The sequence below is a fragment of the Aplidium turbinatum genome, chromosome 2 (genome assembly GCF_918807975.1).
Source record: "Aplidium turbinatum chromosome 2, kaAplTurb1.1, whole genome shotgun sequence".
NCBI classification, from domain to species: Eukaryota; Metazoa; Chordata; class Ascidiacea; order Aplousobranchia; family Polyclinidae; genus Aplidium; species Aplidium turbinatum.
This window is the reverse complement of record NC_137473.1, coordinates 10,693,184-10,715,044: the sequence shown is the minus strand read 5'-3', so window position 1 is coordinate 10,715,044 and position 21,861 is coordinate 10,693,184. Positions and strand designations below refer to the sequence as shown.

The 21,861-nt window shown below is 37.9% G+C and overlaps 1 protein-coding gene across 1 annotated transcript; it reads left to right on the top strand.

Annotated features, from left to right (window-relative positions):
- Positions 1–1,020: 1,020 nt before the first annotated feature.
- On the top strand, positions 1,021–21,860 carry LOC145788318 (uncharacterized). The gene is made up of 16 exons (XM_082600097.1): positions 1,021–1,347; positions 1,977–2,099; positions 2,664–2,747; positions 5,610–5,678; positions 8,757–9,030; positions 9,562–9,754; positions 10,441–10,578; positions 10,888–10,975; positions 13,918–14,064; positions 14,755–15,019; positions 15,719–15,795; positions 16,086–16,187; positions 16,460–16,581; positions 20,178–20,259; positions 20,359–20,578; positions 20,972–21,860. The coding sequence occupies exons 1-15, from the start codon at positions 1,021–1,023 to the stop codon at positions 20,569–20,571; spliced, it is 2,304 nt and encodes a 767-aa protein (XP_082456223.1). The 3' UTR covers positions 20,572–20,578; positions 20,972–21,860.
- Position 21,861: the final 1 nt, after the last annotated feature.

Genomic DNA, 21,861 nt, shown 5'->3' with positions numbered 1-21,861 from the left:
AGTTTATATTTTTTAAGTTGTAAATTGTAATCTCGTCATGTTAACTTGACACTTTTGTAGCCTTGGCGGTCCCGACTGTCCCAGTCTTTGGTTGCCCGTCGTCTTTCTACCGCATGTTTACAAAGGTGATCAACCCGGCGTCATATTGATTGGTGGGGTTTCAGCAAGGTCGAGTTAAGCGTTTGCTTACAAGCATTAAATCGCTAATAATAATATAAACAATAGTGTTACTGCTTTGCCTTTGTCAAACAAACCGTTAACACCGCATAAGTAACACTCAAACTAGAAGGTTGCTTTGTCAACTCGTAAAGAGGTGCGGAGTTTGGCAGGTTGCTTTTCTCAAGACATTCTGGTTTGATGAAATGCTTTATAACTAGCCCATTAGTGCAGTAACAAGTGATTATATGGCGTTTCTCCTAACTATCATCATACCATTTCTCACCAACCAAATGAAACCTTTTTACAATGATTCAACGTCTGCCGACGTCGACTTGAATCAATATAAAAAGTATCAATTTCTTTGCTGTGGTTAGTGAGTGAGAAGTGAGCTGTTTGATTTAGATTACGCCTTCGAATGGCCGTTTGAGGATTAACGCATGCAGTTACGTTTAATCACAGTTGATAACCAAAGGTGTAGCTGATATGCAAGAGATTGCTGTTTCTGAAAGGTTAAACTTGGCGTTAAAAAATCAGACCTTTTCTTTGTCGTAATTTTAGGCCAAAGCATGGCATCGAGAAAGTGGGGCTAATGGCCAGCAGACTATTTAGCCATTGTTTTCTTCCAAATAAACGCTAATTGGAAAAATTAGGCTTAATTTTTTTTAAAGGTTGTTGAATTTTGGTTGGCAACTACTCTTTAGGCCCCCGTGGCTACGTGGCCCTACGTGCCTGAACTGCTTGGCCACCTTTAATAAATAATTCAGTTTTACAAAAGAGAAATATAATGAATAACTATTACGACTTGTTGAGGTTTAGAAATAACTTTTGTTTTTAGTGCACAATTGTTGCGATGGTAATGTTATGTTTTCAAAGCGAATTAAAATTGAGCACACTGATGGTGATTTGAATCGTTCCAATTCAGCGACTACGAAATCTACCCAAGCTGGGGTGTCGGTTATTATCGGAAAGGACCGAAAAAAATCGTCGTTTCCTGAAGAAAACTTATCTGGTTCATTTGTCACTGAAAACAACACTTCGCAGATTTCTCATTTTAATATAAACAATAACAACCACCAGTCATCTTTGTCCCAAAAGAAAGGGTTTTGTTTGGAAGAAAAAAGTCCATCCACTGATCTTCCAAAAAACAACACCCAGTACTCTACTGCGCTAAACCTCCGTTTGCTACAAGTGAGAACATTTTATGTTACAATTTTACAGCATAAAGTTACTGTGAGTACAAATTTAAGTTTTGTTGAGTGATGACAAGTACTTCACCTCTCAGAAGTGAAGCACTATTTGTGTTACGTGTTTCGTGTGTTTCGATCCTGTTGATTTTGATTGATTGAATCTTTATCCTCAAACTAAGAAAGCTTCTTTGAGAGCTTAATCCTGGCGGTTTTTTATATTTGTGGAGGCTTTGAACCACTGACGCAGGCCCCGTCACCGAGTTTTGTAGAGTGAAGTTTCCGATTGTTGTAACTTGTATTCATGTTCTTGTGGCATTAATACCCACACCATCACAGTAGCCTACACGTCACGTTAGATTGTGTGTAGATGTTAATCAATTGATTTAGAACACAAATTTTGATATATCTAAAACTGCAATTATTGCTTGATTGTTTGATGTGATTGTTACATGCTACAAACTATTAAGCAGGGCTGTGGAGTTGGAGGGATTTTGGCCTGTCCGGAGTCGGAGTCGATCAGTTATAAACCGAAGAGTCGTATATTTTTCTCCGACTCCTCAGCCTGCTATTAAGTGTAACATTGGTGGCTTGAAAAGGCTCTCGTTTGCTTATTACATTGTATGTTTTCAGGCGATGCAGTTAGCATACCTAGAACACCATCAAGGAAAAAGTTTGAAAAGCGAATCTCCCTGGAATCCCAACGATATGGCTGCAAACTCATTAACAAACAGCACTGTAGAATTTTCTAATCAAGTAGGCTCAACTGAAACTTATGAAAACTACTTCTTGTCTTAAATGATTGTTTGACTGCCTAACGCAATAGTTTTACAGTCAGTTTGCTATCAAATGTGTGACAAAATTAAGTGGCAATGGTTCGAGCTTGAGAGATCTCAGTTTAAAGATCTCTGGTTAAACAACACCATTAATCATCATCATCATTATGTTTGTTCCTCGTATTAAGGGTTGGATACAGTACAATGCGTCATTTTTTCGTTTATGAATTGTTCGTACTGCACTTTCACAATTTAATTTTGTCCATTTAGAGATGTTTGTTGTCCAAATCATTTTTGGTCTGCCTTTGTTTTTTTAACCATTTATTTTCCCTTCTATTAATGATCTTTGCATTCCGTAATGCTTAACTTTTTATTGGATAAATTGGTTTACTGGCGAGTGTACTTCACAAACTATATTGAAGCCACATATTTTTTTTAAATTTTTGTACATCATTTTTTTAATGCAATTTTTGTTGCAGAATTAACATTTTCGTGTCCAAACTACTGTATTTTACTAAATATATTTTTGCACACTTTTTCGCAGATCCAGCAGTTGCTATCACAACAGGTTCTTTCCCCAAACCAACTTTATAGCCATAAGTCACATTACGTCATGCCCCCACAACAGGTGAGTGAAACAATAATCACAAAATAATCTTTTGGTTACTATGTTCCATTGTCCAATGTGGTGCCATGGGCAACACTTCAGAAGGTCATCTGTTTTCACAAGTAACAATCTTCTGTTCTTTTCGTCCTTTCAATACTCAACAAGTCATTGTTGGCAGCCCCTATCAGCCATCATCTCCCCGAGTTCTTTATTTCCTCCTGCATTTTTGTTCCTTCCACCATACCTTCTACAACTAATAGCTTTGGCTGTCCCGTCGATCCTCTCGGAATATATACCAAGAATCAATATCTTAAAAATATTGGTTGGGAGTACTTTCCATTTGTAATCTAATAAGGAATAGCTTAAAACCATAAAAAGTCAAACTCATTTTGTGCATGTTTATATTTTGGGTTTTTTCAAATGTATTTTAACGCAAAGTTAGGGATAGAAATACTCCTATGAGAACACAATTCTTACTTTCGTTACTGTGCTTGTAGTAAAGTTTATATTTAACATTCCCACCGAACAAAACATATGGCAGCAGCAAAAGCCCCGTTAGCTCAGTGGTTACGCGCTCGGCTCAAGATCACGCGGCGCAAGTTCGACTCTAGGGGTGTGCGCTTGAACAACGCATTTCAGGACTGCTCTCCATTCAGCGGCACCTAGTGAATGGAATAATTCTCTGGCAAGAACACTTCAACAATCGGAAAACTTCACTTTGCCAATCTCGGTAGCCGGCCCTGCGTCAAGAGCCTCTACAAGTATGCGAAACAACCAGGAATAATCTATCAAGGCATTGTCAGTCCGAGGATAAAGACTTAAAACCAACCAGCCAAAAGTAGTCATTTACTCGCCAATCAAAGGTTCAAACAGATTGATCTTTCTTGTAGCCTACTGAGAGTAGATGTTTAGCTGACTTTTTGTTTTTGTTATGGTTTTGCTCGGTTTTAAGTTGTTGTCAAAATCGAAGTTGCGTTTAACCAAAACAAAGAGCAGAAAATATCAAAAGGGTTAATCTGAAAAAAATGCGGCTTCCAACATCCTGAGCTTGTTTAGACTATCAGTGAGCTGAAAATTGTTTGTGTTAGTCCGTTGATCAGTTATTTATTTTGGATTGTCCAAAAGCGACATTGTTCTTACTTGATTTCGTTTTGGCTACTGTTTTATTAATATAGTGAGCAAAAAGTGTATTCTGGAACAAAATAATTGTAATAGGCATTGGGTACACTACTTACTATCGCTATTGATACACAGTTGAAAAATCTGAGCCAGTGCGTTAGTTTGATGTCTCAGAACTTAAGTTAACTTGGTTCTTACCCATTAAAAGCTAGATTTTTTTTACTACAATTTTTTTAGTTTAACATTTGCAACAATTGCATAAAAGCAAAATTTTTAGCTGATTAAAGCTATTTTTGAAACATTTGAAAGTTTGTTTGGTTGCATTTCGATATCATTAAAGTTAGGCTTTGCAAATTCAATGTGTGAAGAGTTGTGGTTATTTTCTGTTGTTAAACTGTTTGTGTTCTAGATTAAGATTAATTTACCTGGCTCCAGCAATTCTAATTTTACTAAAAGTTGCTGCGATTATGTTTATTCTGCAAAACAAATCCAAGGTGTTAGATTTACGAGATATGCTCAAATTTGCAAAGCGGTGTGTCTACCTTTACTTTATCTTATTACTAAATTGTAAGTGGCTGTTTGAAAAAACGGGATTTAAAGCGAAGATCACAAACACTTAACACCAAAAGTCAAGTGCTCAGCAGTTTTCATGATCACAGACGAAGATAACGTGGTTTGGGTATGCCATAGAGAAGAAAGGGAGGTTATGGGATCTTCTCTGCATTGTAAAAACAACTGTTTTTGTGTCTGCATTTTTGTTGAGATTACCAAGATACCGTGAACGGAACAAAAAGATAGCTAATTTAGTTAGGTCATGTTTACGGAAAGACTTCCGTAATCATTATGTTCTCATCGGAATCTTACAGTCTCGAAGCCATCTTCAGCGCTTGGGTGCCAAAACTATTTATCTGCCAGACCCCATCTTCATTGACTATCGGCAAGGGTTTTGACCTTCTATAACGATTTGTCAGTTTCTCTGCCTATTGAAAGCAACTGTGGATGTCAAATAGAAAAAAAGATGCTTGAAGGCGTACAAGACGATCGTTTTTCTTGCCGTCTCCTCCAATCGTCCCCTCTACTTTAAATCTCCTATATACCACGGATGACTTTTGGCACAATAAAAAGTTCTTGATAGACATTAATTCTTCGTCTTCAAGAATAAAGTTATTGTTGCGGTTTGGATGCTTACTTTTCCGTAATTCGTTGTATCATTAGCGTCGGTGAGCAAATATTCAATTATATTATTTTCAAATAATAGTGTTATTTTACGGTTAGCTCAGTGATTGCATGCCCGGCTCAAAATCAAGCGGCGCTGGTTCGACTCCCAGGGTGTGCGCTTGAGCAACGCATTTCAGGACTGCTCTCCATTCAGCGGCACCTAGTGAATGGAATAATTCCCCGGCAATAACACTTCAACAATCGGAAAACTTCACCCTGTCAATCTCGTTAACTCGTCCTGCGGCAGTAGTTCATGGCCTCTACAAGGATGGGAAACTGCCAGGATTAAGCTCGCAAAGAAGCTTTTTTCGTCCGAGGATACAGATAAAATCAAACAAAAGACGTGTCATGTAGTGAAACAAGCCTCGTACAGTTAGTTTCTTTTGCACAATATTATTCTCTTGCCAGTTTGATAAGCTCATTGGTAAAGATAACTTACCTGGCATGACAGACCAAAAACAACAAAAAATCAAAACACATTAATAATAATGCGTTTTCTGTACTTATTGTTTCCTGATTGTAGTCAAAAATTGATGCTCTTTTCAGCAACAAGCTCTTGAAATGCAAGAAATCTACAGACAGCAACAAAAGCACATTCAAGAGTTCCAAGTACAGGTGAGAAACATGAAATGAAAGACTTGTAAGTTTTTTCGAAGAATGTACATCTTGGCAGCAAACAATGTATGATTTTAAAGATAAATACTACAAGAAATGGCGAACAATAAAATAAAAACGTTTTCTTTGACTTTTTAATTCTTGGCTTACATCGTTGACTTTGATGATGTACATTACTATGGTGAGCGAAACGTTTGTGAAACGTTAAAACTTTACCCAGAAAAGTCCTTTTCTCACGAAGGATGATTAGAAACTGACATGAAGGAAATAATGTCACCAGACAACAAATAATAAATCACTACTTTATGCGCTAGTTCAGTATTGTCGGATGCTTGGTCGCCAAACAAAATAAACTACTTGGTTTTGTTTGGAGATCCGCCCTTTCGCTGAATAAGTTACATTGGCGTTGGCGTAGTGTTTGTTCTAAGAATCCCTTTAATCTGTGATGACCCGTCACCGCAAAAAGAAGAATAGAGAGGTAGTTAACCTAGGGACAGTGCATTACTGGACGCACACCTCCGTTGTTCCGCCAACATTAGAAGGGTCAGTTGCCAATTTGATATTTTTACGCTTTGCTGCTGGCTTGATTTTGATTAAAAACCTTTAATTACTTTAAAACCAACTTCAATCATAATCAAGGGTCGTCCAAATCAGGAAAATACGTTCTCAGCTGATCACTGTTTTGAAAAATCGCCACAGTGTTAGTGAAATGAATTTTCTCTTGCGTATCCCAGCTTGACAATCTTTGATCTAGGCAATGTTTTTATCGCATGCAGCCTCAGGCTACAAGGGTTAGCAAAACAATAAAGGAAACACATGCTAAACTCAAAAAGGCCGATTTTACACAGAGATGGTCCTCACCCGGTCTTGTTTATAGCTTTTATTCATGTACGTTTAGAAATCACAATTCTGACTTAGTACAAACGATTTTCAACCATCCTGGTATGAAAAGTTGCTCCAGATCTTTTTCATCTCTTTGTCGATCCCCAAACGTCTGTTGGTTGAGGACTTAAAAATTTAGATTAAGTGACCAAGAAAATAAGAAAACCGGTTTTGCGTAAGGTTTAAATATTTCAATTGGTCAAATGAGTTTCCAAAGTATAAGTCCATGCTGTTTGTTATGAGTATCGAACAGATATTTTACTCAGCAGCATAACGACGGTGTCCGAGTGGTTATAGCCATTACTGTAGTGTATGGTAATGTTACAGCATATTTTAAATTGCATAAACCTTAAATTACTTCAATTTTACGAAGACAGTTTATAAGCCATTGATGGTTTAATTTTTTAAGATCAATTCTGCAATTTATTCGATCAAGTTATTTGCATTTTCATGAAAATACGTCAGAGCACAAACAAATGAGCATCATAAATCTTTGTGTCTGTGCTTGTTTTGCATAGATTTAGACCGCACACTCGCGAACGAGTGCATTTAGAGTTGAACTTGGAGATTAACTTCTCCACAAACTAGTTTCTCTTCATGATATTGAACAAGTTCAGCTACCAGCTTAACACACGAAGTTTCAACACAATTTCAGTACATGTAAACAAGTGTGTATCATACACAAAGTTCAATTATAATCAGATTCCAAAAGCAGTTTAAACATGCTCTATGTTTACCCACCATCATTTTCATGCTGACATAAATATAAACAAAAATTTGCATCTTACAAAAAAAAATGACTTGAACATGACAGCTAGCCAACAACAAGAGGGTATTGCCATACTTTTGAACAAAGCAATTTATCAAAACACAGCAAAGAATCGCCTTTCCCAAACGACTTTCACATTGTGGTGACATTCCAACATGTTAAATGTCATGTTTGTATTTGTATTTTCAGGTTTAAAAAAATACTTACACTTGTGTGGATGACTGCTCTAATTGCTTTTCAAACTTTTTCCCCTTGTCGTCTGATGAAGCTAAACTTATGAGAAACCGACATGAACTTTTAGCAACTAAAACAAGCTCCAAATGTAAATAAAAGATGTTTTGTGAGCACTTTGAGGAAGGGGTGTACTGATTAGAATTTGCTTGTAACAGGTCGCATAAAGCTACTTCGGCGCTAATTTTAACGACCTCATTTGCATCGAGACAGACAATCTTGTCAAAACTTCATTTGTTTGTTTTCAAAATATTTCTTGACGTTTGGTGGCAGCAAAGCAACTTTACACCAGACTTTTTCGATTCAAAATTAACTGTCTATAGCTCGTTACACGAAGAGTTGAATTTCAAACCGCTCGTTTATCATTTACCAAAAGTACATTGAACTGTTGTGACTGTTCAGAGATTTTTTGGAAATTATAGAAAATATGTATCTCTCTTGTTGTTTTTGGCTTGTAAGAATTTTGGTTATTTTCAAAAAGGTATTTGCATTTTCCATTAAGTATGTACAGGGATGGAACGAAAGTTTATAGAACAATAATAAGCTAACCAGATTAAAATTTGTCGAAAGAACACCGGACGTTCATTGAAACAGTATTTTGTGTAAATTCCACAAAGAAAACAACATAAAACTAACCCCATCCCCATAACTGTAGGTTGTTCTTCTTCGATGAAACCTCGTTTCAATGAAATTTCTAACATAAACCTTTTTTTTCATAAGTTGTTTTTTAATAAATTGGCAGGTTAAGTAAGATGCAACGTGTTTTGTGTCGCCAACATGTTGGAATACCTTCTTGTAAATTCTACTTGTAACACGAGTAGATAAAAACGAACGCCCTTTATTTACTTTTAAGTTTACAAAAATCGTTTGTGCAAAGATTTGTTCACAAACAACGGACATCTCTTCCTCTAGATACGTACATGATTGATGACATAAATCTTATGCAAAAATGTGTTGATGGTATTTCCACTGATTTAAAATTAAAATTTTTAAAACGATATTTCAACATTATGCTAAATTCAAACCACTTCGTTTTGAAGAATTTCTTGAAGCAATCCTAGCAGGAAGAGGGGGTAGTTTAAGACATGCAAAAATCCCCCGCCCCTTAATGTTACTCTGGCTTTTATTTTCAGTGAAACAATAACTACGTTATTATTAATTTTGATAAAGCTACTCAATCTTTTCTCTTTGTTCAGCTTGCTACTGCTACAGAACAACAGCAGAAAAGAAGTTTGATTCTCCCAAGGAGTGATGAAAGTAGTGTTGATGTCTCTGACAAGTTGCTAGGCAACGATATCTCGAAGCATACACAAGATCATGAAGATATCCGGCGGCAGCTAGCAATCCAGCAACTCCTGCAATTGCAACACATGCAACAACAACACTTAGCTGCAACATCTTTGCAACAAAGAGGTCTTGCAGCTGCAGTTGCAATGGCACAAAGCTGCCAGAAGAATTGTGCTCAACCAGGTGCGCAATTGCAGCCAATCAGCAGAGAGCAATTTATGCAATATGTCGACGCAACATGTAAAACTGAACATTTAAAACTCGATTTAAAAATTGTTGCAATATCTGAAATTTTAGTTATCGCATCCAACGTTTTGAATCCAGCTCCTGAAATTAAGCTATGCTTACCGAGTTAGTTCAATGCACTCTTGATCGATCGTTTGTGATGCTAGTCAAGTTTTTCTCACTTTACAAAACAATTTCTTCACTTTGAAGTTATTTTGTTTTTAAATGCAATCTACATTTGTAGATACAGGTTTGGATAAAATTTACAGAATTTAGATGAACAAAGATTTTGTTTAAAAATAAAGGGCTGGAAACGCAAAAGTAGCCTAATGATTTGTAGAAATTATTACTTCGAAATGGCAAGAAAATCTGGTTATTTTCTTTTCCGTTTTTGCAAAGCTCAGTCCAAGCTACAAGCTACTTGTGAATTTCTGCTACAATTTCCCCTTCCCCAGTTGTTATTTCCTTTTGTTTGTATCTTGCATTCAGCGGAAGCATCCTTCTCCGGTCCAAAGCAATGGCTTAAACACGCTAGCGAGTCGTCTAGCGGTAAAGACGTTGGCCTTGCTGTTACTAACGACAGTGGTAATTCAGTGACGTCTACAAATCAGACAACGCCTGCGCACGACCGCTCCGATATGAACAGTCGAGATTCCGTGAGCAGTGAATGCGAAGGAAGCAGGTAAAGGTTTAAATGTGATCTTTTTGGTTTGAACCTTCTTCGCCACTCCAGGGGTCGAGGGCTCTGCTTTTTACCATCCTTAGGCAGTGGCGGCGACGAATTGATTGCTTGATCATTTATTTGTTCATTGAAAAAAAGTTTATGTTAGACCATACAGTAACAGCCCTTTGAAAGCCTCTTTGAAAATCTAAGTGCTTTACAGTTTTCCACACTTGAAAGGACTTAATTTAAACCGTTGATGCTAACACGGTCGCACACGTTTTTTTTTCCTGTACTAAACTGTGGTTGACTGTAAATTACTTCGTTTTTAAGATGCGATTGCATGCGGCACTATTCTTTAACTGCATTGCTTGATTAAGCACACTAAGTGTTGAACCCTCGTTATTCGATTTGACATCTTTTAGTTTACAAGACCAGATGTTCTATGCCGAAATGCATAAAAATGAATAAGTAACAGGCAATTCATACTATTAGACTTTGCATAGCTATGTTTTCTAAAGCATTCAGATGAGAACTGAATGGCTGAATGCATACTAACCATGATACTAACTGAACAAAGTTTTACCCAATCAAAAGAACGAGCACGCAGTAGTTGGCTACAAGGAGCTATTGTTTACCGCTATTATTTATTCCACTGTCCCTGCAAATGCCCATAAAATATTGTGTTTAAACTTTTATGTTTTAAGGACAACAACTCAACATTTTTTTGGAGATAACACCACCCAATCTGATTCACTCAATGGTTTCCAACCTCTTTATAGTGACGGTGTGTGTCAGTGGCCTGGATGTAGCAAGAAGTGTACCGATGCATCCGCATTTTCTGTGTAAGTTTTGGCTTGTTTCTACAAAATAAACCGTCCCTTGTGTCTTGTGTTGGCAGTATACGAAAGCATTTGTGATGATGATTTACTCTAGTTGATAAAAAGCGGTTTTTAACAAAAAAAAAAAAAAAAAAAAACGTGTGTAAAGCCGAAACCTGTCAAAAGACTTTCTGCTTTACCATTAGGGCTAAGCCATTAGCTTGTCCTTTTTTCTTATAGAAATCGATTAGAATTTATTCAAGTTTTGTTACTGATTTTATGTTGTGAACAAGTAGTCTACTATATATAGTATCATAATAGTATTTATTTTAGACACATAGAGACTTTCCATTCTTTAAACGACAAGACCACAACCCAATGTCGAGTGCAAATGCAAGTCGTAGAGCAATTGGAGAAGCAGGTACGTGATCGCCATCCTTGTAGCCTCTTCAATTTAAACATAAGCATGGAAAGACTGACACAAATGTACTTTTCAAAGGAAAACACTTGTACTATAATAATTATTATTATGCTTTGACGTAAAAATCTTTTCGCTTAGTTTCGATACAAATTAAGTCGTTTTAATGAAAAGTGTTTAATTCGAATAAATTTTTTTCAAAGACCTCTATGGCCGCTATAGCTTCCAATATTCTTCATTTAAATCGTGTGGTCGACACGATTTGAAGTTATCAAGATTTTTTATTCAATCTCCAAGAAATTAAGAAGATACGTTTAATGTACAACACTGAGGATCTCTTGTAGATGAGTTAATTCATCTGTGAAAGATTTTTTTTTTGGCAAGTTGAGATTCAGGCTTACAAATTTTACTGTTTTTGAACACATTTGTCTAATTCTAACTAACTAAACCGTGTTTCAAAATGCAATCCAAAAATATCAAATCCTTCTCATCCAGCTTAACGACGTCATAGAGCTAAAAGTAACCGTTAAGATGACACCAAAAGTATTCAGTTGACCTGAATGTGGCGACATATGTGGCGTTTATAGTTCGTTAGGAGTGTTTTTCTCTTGTTTGTATGAATTGCGGTTGTTTGTGTGTTCTTACAACCGGATTAAAATTATATTTTAAGCTGTCATTACAACCTAAACCATAACGTTCCAATATCAAGCTTTCGAGGTGTGTTTAAAGGCATAGCTACTAAAGGAAAATTTCAAACCGGAATTAAGCATTAAAATGAGTAAACTGAACATTCAAGAATTCATTTCAAAAACAATTACCCAAAAAAATTTGTTTTCAATGGCGCTGGCAAGGCCCAAAGTCCAGTGTTTCATTTATTTTCATTTTTTTCAAAATGACCAAAACGTGCAAACACAGCTCAAGAATACGTCATAAAGTCCAGCAATAACAAAAGCCACGTTACCACATCTGATGTTTTGAGCAAACTGTCTGCTGTTTTGATGTTGAAATGTGCTGTTTTGATGTACATACATACATAGCCTACAGTCAAATCGCCCGCAGTAACAATTATTGCGTGATCGGTTGATTGCTAGACTTTATGACGTAGACTTTATGACGTTCTTTACAGTCGCACGCTTCGTTGCTCAGGCCAATCTCCTTTTGAAAGCTCTGACAAAAGCACGCGCGCAATGGTGGTCAGACCGCAATGGGGCAAAATTTTATTGAAAATCGTTTTATGGTAGCATGTTAAACACAAAGAACGTGGAAAATCGCCAAGTCAGGTTTTTCCTTTAATACCCCTTTAAGAAAACAAGCAAACAACAGTTTAAACAACCCAGTCAGAAAATTTTTGTTTACATTGATGCAAGGTCTGAAACCGTTAAATTAATATAAAAAGCTGATTTGCCGTCTGCAAACTTGACCGGTCTTGATGTTAATTGTTGGCCAATCACATGGAATAAGAGTTTTCGGTCATATTCACCTACTTTTGTTCACATATGGCTAATTCTATAAAGAAAATTGCCTCTTTCCACTTTTGATTCAAAGCCTGATTCCTTTATAACTGCATTGACTAATTGCGGGAATGTTTATCCGTGGACTTAGAAAGCTTCTTTGAGAGCTTAATCCTGGCAGTTTCGCAAACTTGTAAAGACTTTGAAATACTGACGCAGGCTCGGTTACCGAGATTGACTTAATGAAGTGTTCGCTTGTGAAACTGTTGTTGTCTTTAATTTTAGTCCAACCACTAGTTGCCGCTGAATTGGAGCAATGCTCAAATGCTTTGCTCAAGCGCACACCCCGAAAGTCGAACCAGCGCCGCTTGATGAAGCTTTTTCGTTTCAGAAGTCACGCGCTAACCAACCGAGCTATCGGGACGGACATAGGCTACATTGCAAACGACAACCTACGTGAATATTATTTTAAAATCAGCAAGCCAGACTCAACACAATAACGAAAACAAACAAACGGAAACCGTACCTGCGACTGAACGGATGCTTTTGAAATTAATTTGTGTGTCATGCCGCAAAAAGCAGTCGATTCGTAGCCCATTTATTTGTACATCGTCTTGTCACTGCCAGTTTAACAGTTATTCTTGTCTTGTCTTTGCAAAGGAGAGAAATTTTCTTTGCAAAATATTGTGCTTGGAGACAATTTAGTTTTGAAATGGAAGTTATGTTGCCAGGTGAAGTGTTGCTTTCTGCTTTTAGATGGTGATTGATGTTGCACATTTTTTTATTAGTTTCTTGATTTCATAGCTCCAATTCAAATGAAACCAAAACTTTCTTCTACAATCTGTTGCTAACAAAAATTTCTGGTTATTATGCGAGCCTCACTGACATTGGTATGGTCATAAAAGCTACCTTAACATATTTGCTAGTAGACTATAAGATGAATTGATTGAGTTTCGCTTTTAGCAGCACGATCGTTGCTTACTTTATAATATAAATTTTAACGACCTGTTTTAGCCAGGTGCTGCGAGTTCGCCGTGGTGATAGCGGACTGCACTTGCTTTCGGAACATAGTTCCCTCGTCATAGCACATTACTAGAAAACTGTGTTCTGAAAGCTGTTGCAATCCGCTATTACCACAGCGAACTCGCAGCATCAGGCTAAAACAGGTCGTTAAAATCTACATTGTGATATAAGATGAATGTTTGACCTTTCATTAAAATCTCTTCACCTGAAAAAGGTGGACACGAAAATTGGCTTCCTTGCCTTCCCGTCCACTTAATCTAAAATTTCAAACACCGGGTGTAAGCCTAAATACGACAGACTCGCCTGAAAAAGATTCTTTTAGGAGAAATAGACCACCGCAGCCCGTTCGCGAGCTTTGACAGTAGGCCTACAGCTACAAAATGTTCTGTAGCTGTATTGAATGGAACTCTGCTCTTGAAATGCGGTGCACTTGCTATCATGCAATAGGCTATTATACTTTCGTACTTTCAGCTTTACCAGGAAAAACAAATACTTGAAGCAATGATCGCTCATTTAAGCACAGAGGGAAATGAAAAAAGATTACGCGTGAAGCCACATCTTGCTTTAACCAACGATACGAAGATGGAATTGTCTGTCCCGGAGTCAACCTCGCCTCAGGTGGAGAAGTTTAGCATACGTAAATGAACCATATCAGTTGTAGGCCTAATATGCTTTTAGCGGTTGCAGCGAAAATATATTTTCAGATATTTGGCGGCGTTGGATGTGTAATCAAAAGGTTGACGTATTTCCTCTTGCCTCGTGGCGATGTAGTGTTGTTACTTGATTTTGTTTGCTAAAATTAAATACATAACACAAGAGAGTGACTGCTCCTGGGCCTAGTTGATGAAAAGCTATTCCCGCTCGTGAGTTGGGTAAATGTGGGCTGGATACCCCAACGGGCCAAAAGATGAAAAAAATGTAGCTGGATGTCGTTCTTGTTTGATATTCCACATTGGCTAAGTAGATGTAGGCCATTTCAAGGTAGCGATAATAAGTTAAGTCCAGTGCCAGGCCCATAACCAGAGTAGTTTGAGGATCAAAGAACCCCCTGGATTGCATTTTGAATCTTTTTAGAACCAACAATAATAATTGAATGCTAATGAGGAATATTAAGAGAGAACTTTGAAAGTCATTCTGTTCAAAAGATCCAGGCATTTGGCTTTTGGCACTCTCGTTTAAAAATGCCTGGCAAAAGGCTTGTTAATATCCACTGCTTGATTGCCCCTTTATAAGACTTCCTTGGTCATTCGTATTATGTGATATCACCATTAGCCTATAGGCTAATAACAAACATTATTTGTTATTTAGATTTCTCTAACAAATGGATATTTGGGGCTGTCGTTTCCTTTCCAATCTTCAAACTCAACAACTCCCTCTTCTCGTCGTTTCAGCAATCAAAGTCTCCCATCCAGTCCTAACTCTGGAGAACAAGCTTCCGGATTTCCTCTCTTTCCTCCCACATCTTCTCCGCTTTTTCCGTCCTTTCTATCATCTACCAATATTTCATTGAGATCAAAACAAGGGGTGCAGGCAGCAAAACGAAGACATTCCGCCATTACTCCGATATCCTCGGGTTCGTAAAGAAATTGCCATTAAAAAATAGCAGCAGATTAATTTCGCAACTTTTACCAACACTACCCAGATAACAAGTCCAATTATTTTTAATATTTATTCAATGTCTGCAAACTTTGGATGAATGAAAAAACAACCAATGTTAGCTGGGTATGGTGAAACTTTCAACTTGGTTATAACAATTGAATAGCCATAAAAAAGGTTTAGCTCTTATGATTATACAGTAAAACATCGGAAACTTACCTTATCAACAGGTGGGCTACTGCCTACTGATATGCTTTTCGTTTTTGAACGTAGGCTACGTTTAGAAAGGTTGTGCAATTGCTTTTCAAACCCATAAACTCGACACGTTCAATTCACACCCTTTCTCCAGAAAGCAGGCGGAAAAATTGCAAAGCTGTAACACTCGCTGCAATCGAGTGATTTAGATAGCTTATACCAAACATGCAAAAAGTGTTGGGTTATATTGGGTTTTGGGTTACTGTGGGTTATGCTTTAACCAAGCTTTTGAAGAATTAAACACCACCACTGTAAAAAAAAAACATTTTGCATCATTATTAGGTCTATTTGTACGTACCTCATATTTGTAATTTTGTATTGTCTTAAAACCGTTAAATCCAATCAAAAGCAGGACAAACCTGTAGCTTTGAGAATGTCATGTTTGAGATTATGGGGTTTGCAAACAGCTTTATGATTTCAGATTTATCCCACAATCAAGAATTCTACAGAAATGAGGATGTGAGACCCCCGTTTACTTACGCTTCACTCATTAGACAGGTAGATCATGTCGGACATTGTTTCTAAAATTTTTGCTTGATCGGAAATTTCTAAAAATAATTTTGCGTTTGTATAGTGGGGGTGAAATGCCCTTTAGATAGAAATATTTATTTGATTACCCAGATGATAACCTAATATGTTTCACACTCACCTGACTTTGAATTAAAAAAGTAACTTATATGGGCTAGGCTTATCGGGTACTTGCCCTGAAGCAAAGAAATCTGTAATTTTGTAAAATAAACTAATCAACGCTGACCTAGTTAATGTTAGGCTATGTATTGACATATTAGGCTATCGTCGAAGCAGCAGAAGGCCAACTGACCCTTAACGAGATCTACAACTGGTTTCAAAGAAAATTTGCTTATTTTCGCCGAAATGCTCCGACCTGGAAGGTGAGAGTTAAATCTCGAATGTGTTTTTTCAACATTTTGTGCGATGTTCTGTGTCAGTTAACATAAGCTGCAACTGGACCTTGCTCGTGTCTATGGTTTACACCAGAATATTTCGAAATTATAGTATTTGATGTGAAGTATGATGATTAAACAGGTACATTGCTGAGCTTACGATAGCCTAAAACGTTTATAGAAAAGTGGCCAAGCGACAATATTTGAACGCAAAAAGGTATTGAAAAAAACTGAAGATAAATGAAGGATATTGTAATTAGAACGCAGTGCGACACAATCTGAGCTTGCACAAGTGCTTCGTGAGAGTGGAAAACGTCAAGGGCGCGGTTTGGACTGTAAACGAGCATGAATACCAGAAAAGAAGATCTCAAAAATTTTCAGGGTAAGCCTTTACGTTTCCATTGCTCATGTTTTAATCCAGCCGGCCCCTACCTTTTGAAGATGTCATTGAAGGAAGGTTGTTTTGAACCTTCATATTTTGTTAAATAGGCTACTGTAGATTCTTTCGTCGTATCCAGTTTATGCCGGATGGTTGGAGATTTAGATTGTGGGTGGATAGGCAAAGAAGCCAATTTTTTTGTCCACTTTTATGCATGCCTTTAGGTGTGTTGCAAAAAAACACAGTTGCCTATTTTTAGCGCTGTCAATCCGGCGCCTTTTCGAAGGCTCTCACCACTTGGCTTAAGTTTGGACGTTATATACTGTAGGCCTATATGGCGTCATCGGAAAATTGAAAGAAAAAAATGGCGCACATTGAATTGAGTAAGATATTATAAGGTAGGCCTATACAGACATAACTCAGCAATAACACTACACTTAACATTAAAAAAACAAGTGTAGTGTTGTTGCTGAGTTACGTCTGTTTATGGTTTAAAAAAGTTACTTCTCTATCCGAATTGTATATTATAAGGCAGGGTTTCCCAAACTGTGGTCCGCAGACCACTGGTGGTCCGCGACGGCTACACAGGTGGTCTGTGGCGATATGACTACAAATTAAAAAGTCACACATATACGTTGTACAGTAGGCTACGTATCCTGTCAAAGATAATTGCCACAGTTCTTTACAACTTAAATGATTTCGAAAGCTTTTGCTATCCAGTATTGTAAATTTTACTTGTTGCACCTTCGTAGCAGTTAAAAAGTTGTTCTCGAAAAATTCTCGTATTCAACATTCTCATTTAACTGGTTGGTGTGAGGTGGTATGGGCATGTTTTGAGAAGGAATGAAGATGATGTTTTGAGAAGATCGCTGGAGTTGCAGGTGGAGGGTCGTAGAAAACAAGGAAGACCCGAGAAAACGAGGAAAAGGCAAGTTGAGGAGGAAAGCAGCAAGGTGGGCTTGACAAGAGAGGACGCGTTAGACCAGGGGTCGGCAAACTTTCTGTACTACTGGGCCAAATCTACAAACTTCCGGTAACGTGCGGGCCGCATAAATTTCAACTTATAAACAATCGCCACATCATCCTTAAAATCATGGCGCACCTGCAACTCCTATTCCTGTGTCTGTTGCACTATGAGACGTGTTTGTTGCCGTTTCATATTTATTATCAAACACGTATTAAAATGCAATGCATTGCTTTTATTTACTTATCGTTTATCAATGTGAAGGATGATGTTGTTTCTGTGTCATGGCCAAGGTGTTTAAATCAACTGGCAACTTTGTTGATGATATTTGCAATACAGTAGAACTCGGTTAATCCGGATTCGATTTAACCGGCGATTCCATCCGGATTAGGCGAAGATCCGGATTAACCGATGACGGTTCTATCAAACCTGACTCGTACTTCCAGTTTCATCCGGATTAGGCGAAGATCCGGATTAACCGAATCCGGATTAACCGAGTTCTACTGTAGCCTACGTCATTCAAATGACGATCTGACAGGCGAGTGCGAAGTTTATTCTTTGCGTAATTCATTTTTGAAAAAAGCTGCTTACAGCAATATGTGCTTCCAAACATGCACATTACACGTTTTGCATTGTCATACAGATGAAGATAGGTGGATTTCTGGACATATTCTTTATAAAAGTTGGCAATTGGAACTGAATCGTATTTGGCCTTCAATATGTTGGATGATTGAAGTTCAATTATTTCCATTTGCATCTCATGTGGCACAGCATTGACATCCATTGAAAATGGAAGGCAAATACATCGAATCTGTTTTTTTGATTTTTCAAATTGCAAAATCGAGATTCAAAGTTACTTTTAGTGGAAACGATAAGTGATATGTAGGCTACTTATCAGGGTTGGAAGGTTTACAAAGGCCAAAATTGGGAAAATGAGCAAAGTTGGAATTGATTAATTGAGTTTCCCAAAGACGTAGCTTGTGTACGAAGGCAGTAATATGATCATACATCTGATTAATAAATTGCTCCTTTCCTTGTAGTTGTAAGTTTGGCTTGTTCATATGAGAAGTGAAATCATTGAGAAAGGCTAAATCTGTTAACCAATCAGGATCACTAAGTTCATCAATGCCGAAACCTGCATTCTTTTGTTTCAAGAAAGTCACTATTTCGTTTCGCAAATCATATAACCGTTGTAACATAGCACTGCGACTTAGCCATATAACCTCGCAAAAATACACCAGATCTTGATGCACAGCATTCATCTCTTCAAATAAACTTTTGAATTGGCTGTGGTTAAGGCCTCTTGCCAAAACAAAGTTGATTATTTTAACAAAAGTAGACATTGTTATGACATAAAATAAATTCATGCGTACATAATGATGAAACTTTAGTTTATGCACTAAAAGTAAGATCGTTCGAGGGCCGCAAAAAGTTTGTCCGCGGGCCGCATTTGGCCCGCGGGCCGCAGTTTGCCGACCCCTGCGTTAGACAGATTGATGTGGAGGCAGGGTGTGAAGGCGATTGCGGCACTTGGAGGTGAATCCGGCCACCCTCGGTAACGGGGACATCACCGGATTAAAACTGGACTACTAGTAAAACTTGTAGAAGGCGTATTTGAACTGCGACAGGAGCTTTTAGTTTTCCTGCAAGCGCACAATGCTGACTCGGTTTCACTAGTAGCCGATGAAATTTGGCTTGGGAAACTTGCATACCTGGCAGGCATAAACATACCTTTGCACAAACTTGTCATTTCAGGGAAGAGATGCGAACATTTTACTTACTCAAAACAAAATAACAGCGTTCATAAAGAAACTCAACATATGGAAAACAAGGATAAATGATAAGGTTGTGGATATGTTTCCTGTTCTGTGTGACTACATTACAGTACCAACAAACCCTTAATTAATACAGAGTTAATTTTCTCTGACATTACACAACATTTGGAATTGCTTTCTGCACATTTCAAAAAGTACTTTTTAAAAGAGACATATGAGAATTTTGACTAGATTTTAAACCCTTTTGTTGTTACAAAGACTAATCTGTCAGGACGCGTAGAAGAAGAATTAGCCGAATTATCATCTGGTCGAACTTTAATGCTTAGTTTCAATCAAACAGCTATTGCATCTTTCTGGTTGAGTGTTGTGGAGGAATACCCATTGCTATCTCAAAAGGCAACTAAAATTTGATTGCCTTTTTGATGACCTACATGTGTGAGACAGCATTTTCAGCTCTTACCAACATGAAGACAAAATACAGGTCCAGACTTTCCGTGGACCCTGACTTACGAGTTTTCCTTTCACAAATAACTCCGAGAATTGATGACGTATGCAATCCCATCCGTCCCATTGATGTTGTCAGTTTTTTTTAATATATAAAATTTGGTTTTATTTATTTTTACCTTTGTATTGGGGGTCCGCGAATAAACAAATTCACAAATAGTGGTCCGTGGCCCAAAAAAGTTTGGGAAACCTGTTATAAGGTAGCCGATGGTTTTTGCCTACAATAATGTCGAAACTTCCCAAACTGAAAACCTCGGTCCATGATTCAAGCCTAGGGATAGTATTCAAACCATATGCTAGTTTGTGGAACTTTTCGATGATAACATTTAAATAAGTTTATCCTATTGCTTTTTCAGAAACTCATCAATTGGTGGAAGAGACGAAACCAGACGAAGTCAAAGCTTGCATGGAAGTGAAGTGAATCTTACAACAATGCAGGTACGGTGGTAAGGCTTCTAAATTAGGCTTAGGCTACTGGACAAAAATGCACCAAAAAACTTATCTGCTTCCGCTAATTGCACATTATTTTTTTTATAGATGCCAATTAGTGATCACTCTTTGAAAGCTTTTCCCGCTGGCCAATCTGTGGCTACAGTTGGTAATAATGAGTTTTCCAGCGAAAACTTTGCTGGTAGAAATAGATTTCCTACCGAGCCTGTTGAACTGGCCAAACAAGCCTCGCATTTCAACTCACGTGCAACCGATGAGACAGAAGGGAAATCCCCACCAAGCCGCCACAATATACAGTAGATACAAGGTCAGCTGGAACTTTATAGACTGCGCTATTTATTTTGTGAATATTTTTACAAAGAAGATATCCTCTCTCTGTGAATGGAGTGTAATCGGCTTCTTGCATATCATATACTTTCTCCCCCAGAACCGCAACACCTATGTGAGGTGAAAAAGCAAAAACCGATGTCATATGATATTTTGTCCTTAAGTTGTTGGTTACACTGCAACCTTCAGGGTTACAGCTTTTTTATCTGGTGGAAAGATTTTACAATTTAGATCCCAGGACTGAGCAATTCAACCATAAGCTACTGAGGCTTGGGGTGTGACGTTTACTTTCAATTGAAGTGTTTTTGCGCGTAGACTGATGCCTTTAACCACTGTTGACATAGTTTTTGATCTTCTGTTTGGACTGTTGCAGCCGGGATGACCTTCCTTCGTCCAAGTCAACTTGATGAGGTGCACATCTACACAAGCAAGCAACGGGAATGATGAACGTGATGACGTCAAATGTTCTCGAAACTTTTCTTCTGCTCCGAGCGGAACCAAAAGAAAATTGACATCGGATATGACGGAAAACGCTAAGCAGTCTCCTAAACGAAAACTCCAGTCTCCTAGACGGAAAACGCTTAACAGCTTTCTAAAAGATCAACTCATTATTATGACTATCAGTCCGAAAACTTAGTACGCGTTGCACACGACCTTCTGATGGACGCCCTAAAAAAACAGTGGTGCCACGAGGCGTGGTGTGAATGGTCAGGTATTCGGATCTCCGTCTGAAAACCAGTTGGGCCATGGCCTCTCTAGACTTGCCTCATCAAGGCGTAACTGTTTGTTCACTGGTGTTACACGATATGGTGCAGACATGTTGCGTTGGGGCTTGGCATAGAGTGCTGCCTGTGAGTGTGGTGAATTGCAGCCCACATCAAGGACTGCCGGCTATACAGATCACCTCATGATATGAAAGGCCTAGTCTCCCTCTGACGATGACCTGATATATGGCGACAATACAAGAAGTCCAACAACTTTCTCCTCCAAAAAGACCGGGATGAACTGAACCGTTAAAAGCTTGGAAAAATCCTGTGCAACGACTCAAAGTCACAATCCAAAATTGCTTAATCTTAGCTTGAAATGGGTCACAAAAATTGCTCCTGTTGCATAACAGCAGGTCTCCAGGATGATGCAGCAGATTAAATTTGCACTTTCTTAAAGAAAAAACTTTAATCGTTTTTCGTTTAACTTGATCACTCGTCGCTTACTATAAACTAGCCGACAAACTGATCGAGACATTATAGATGCTGGCAACCACTA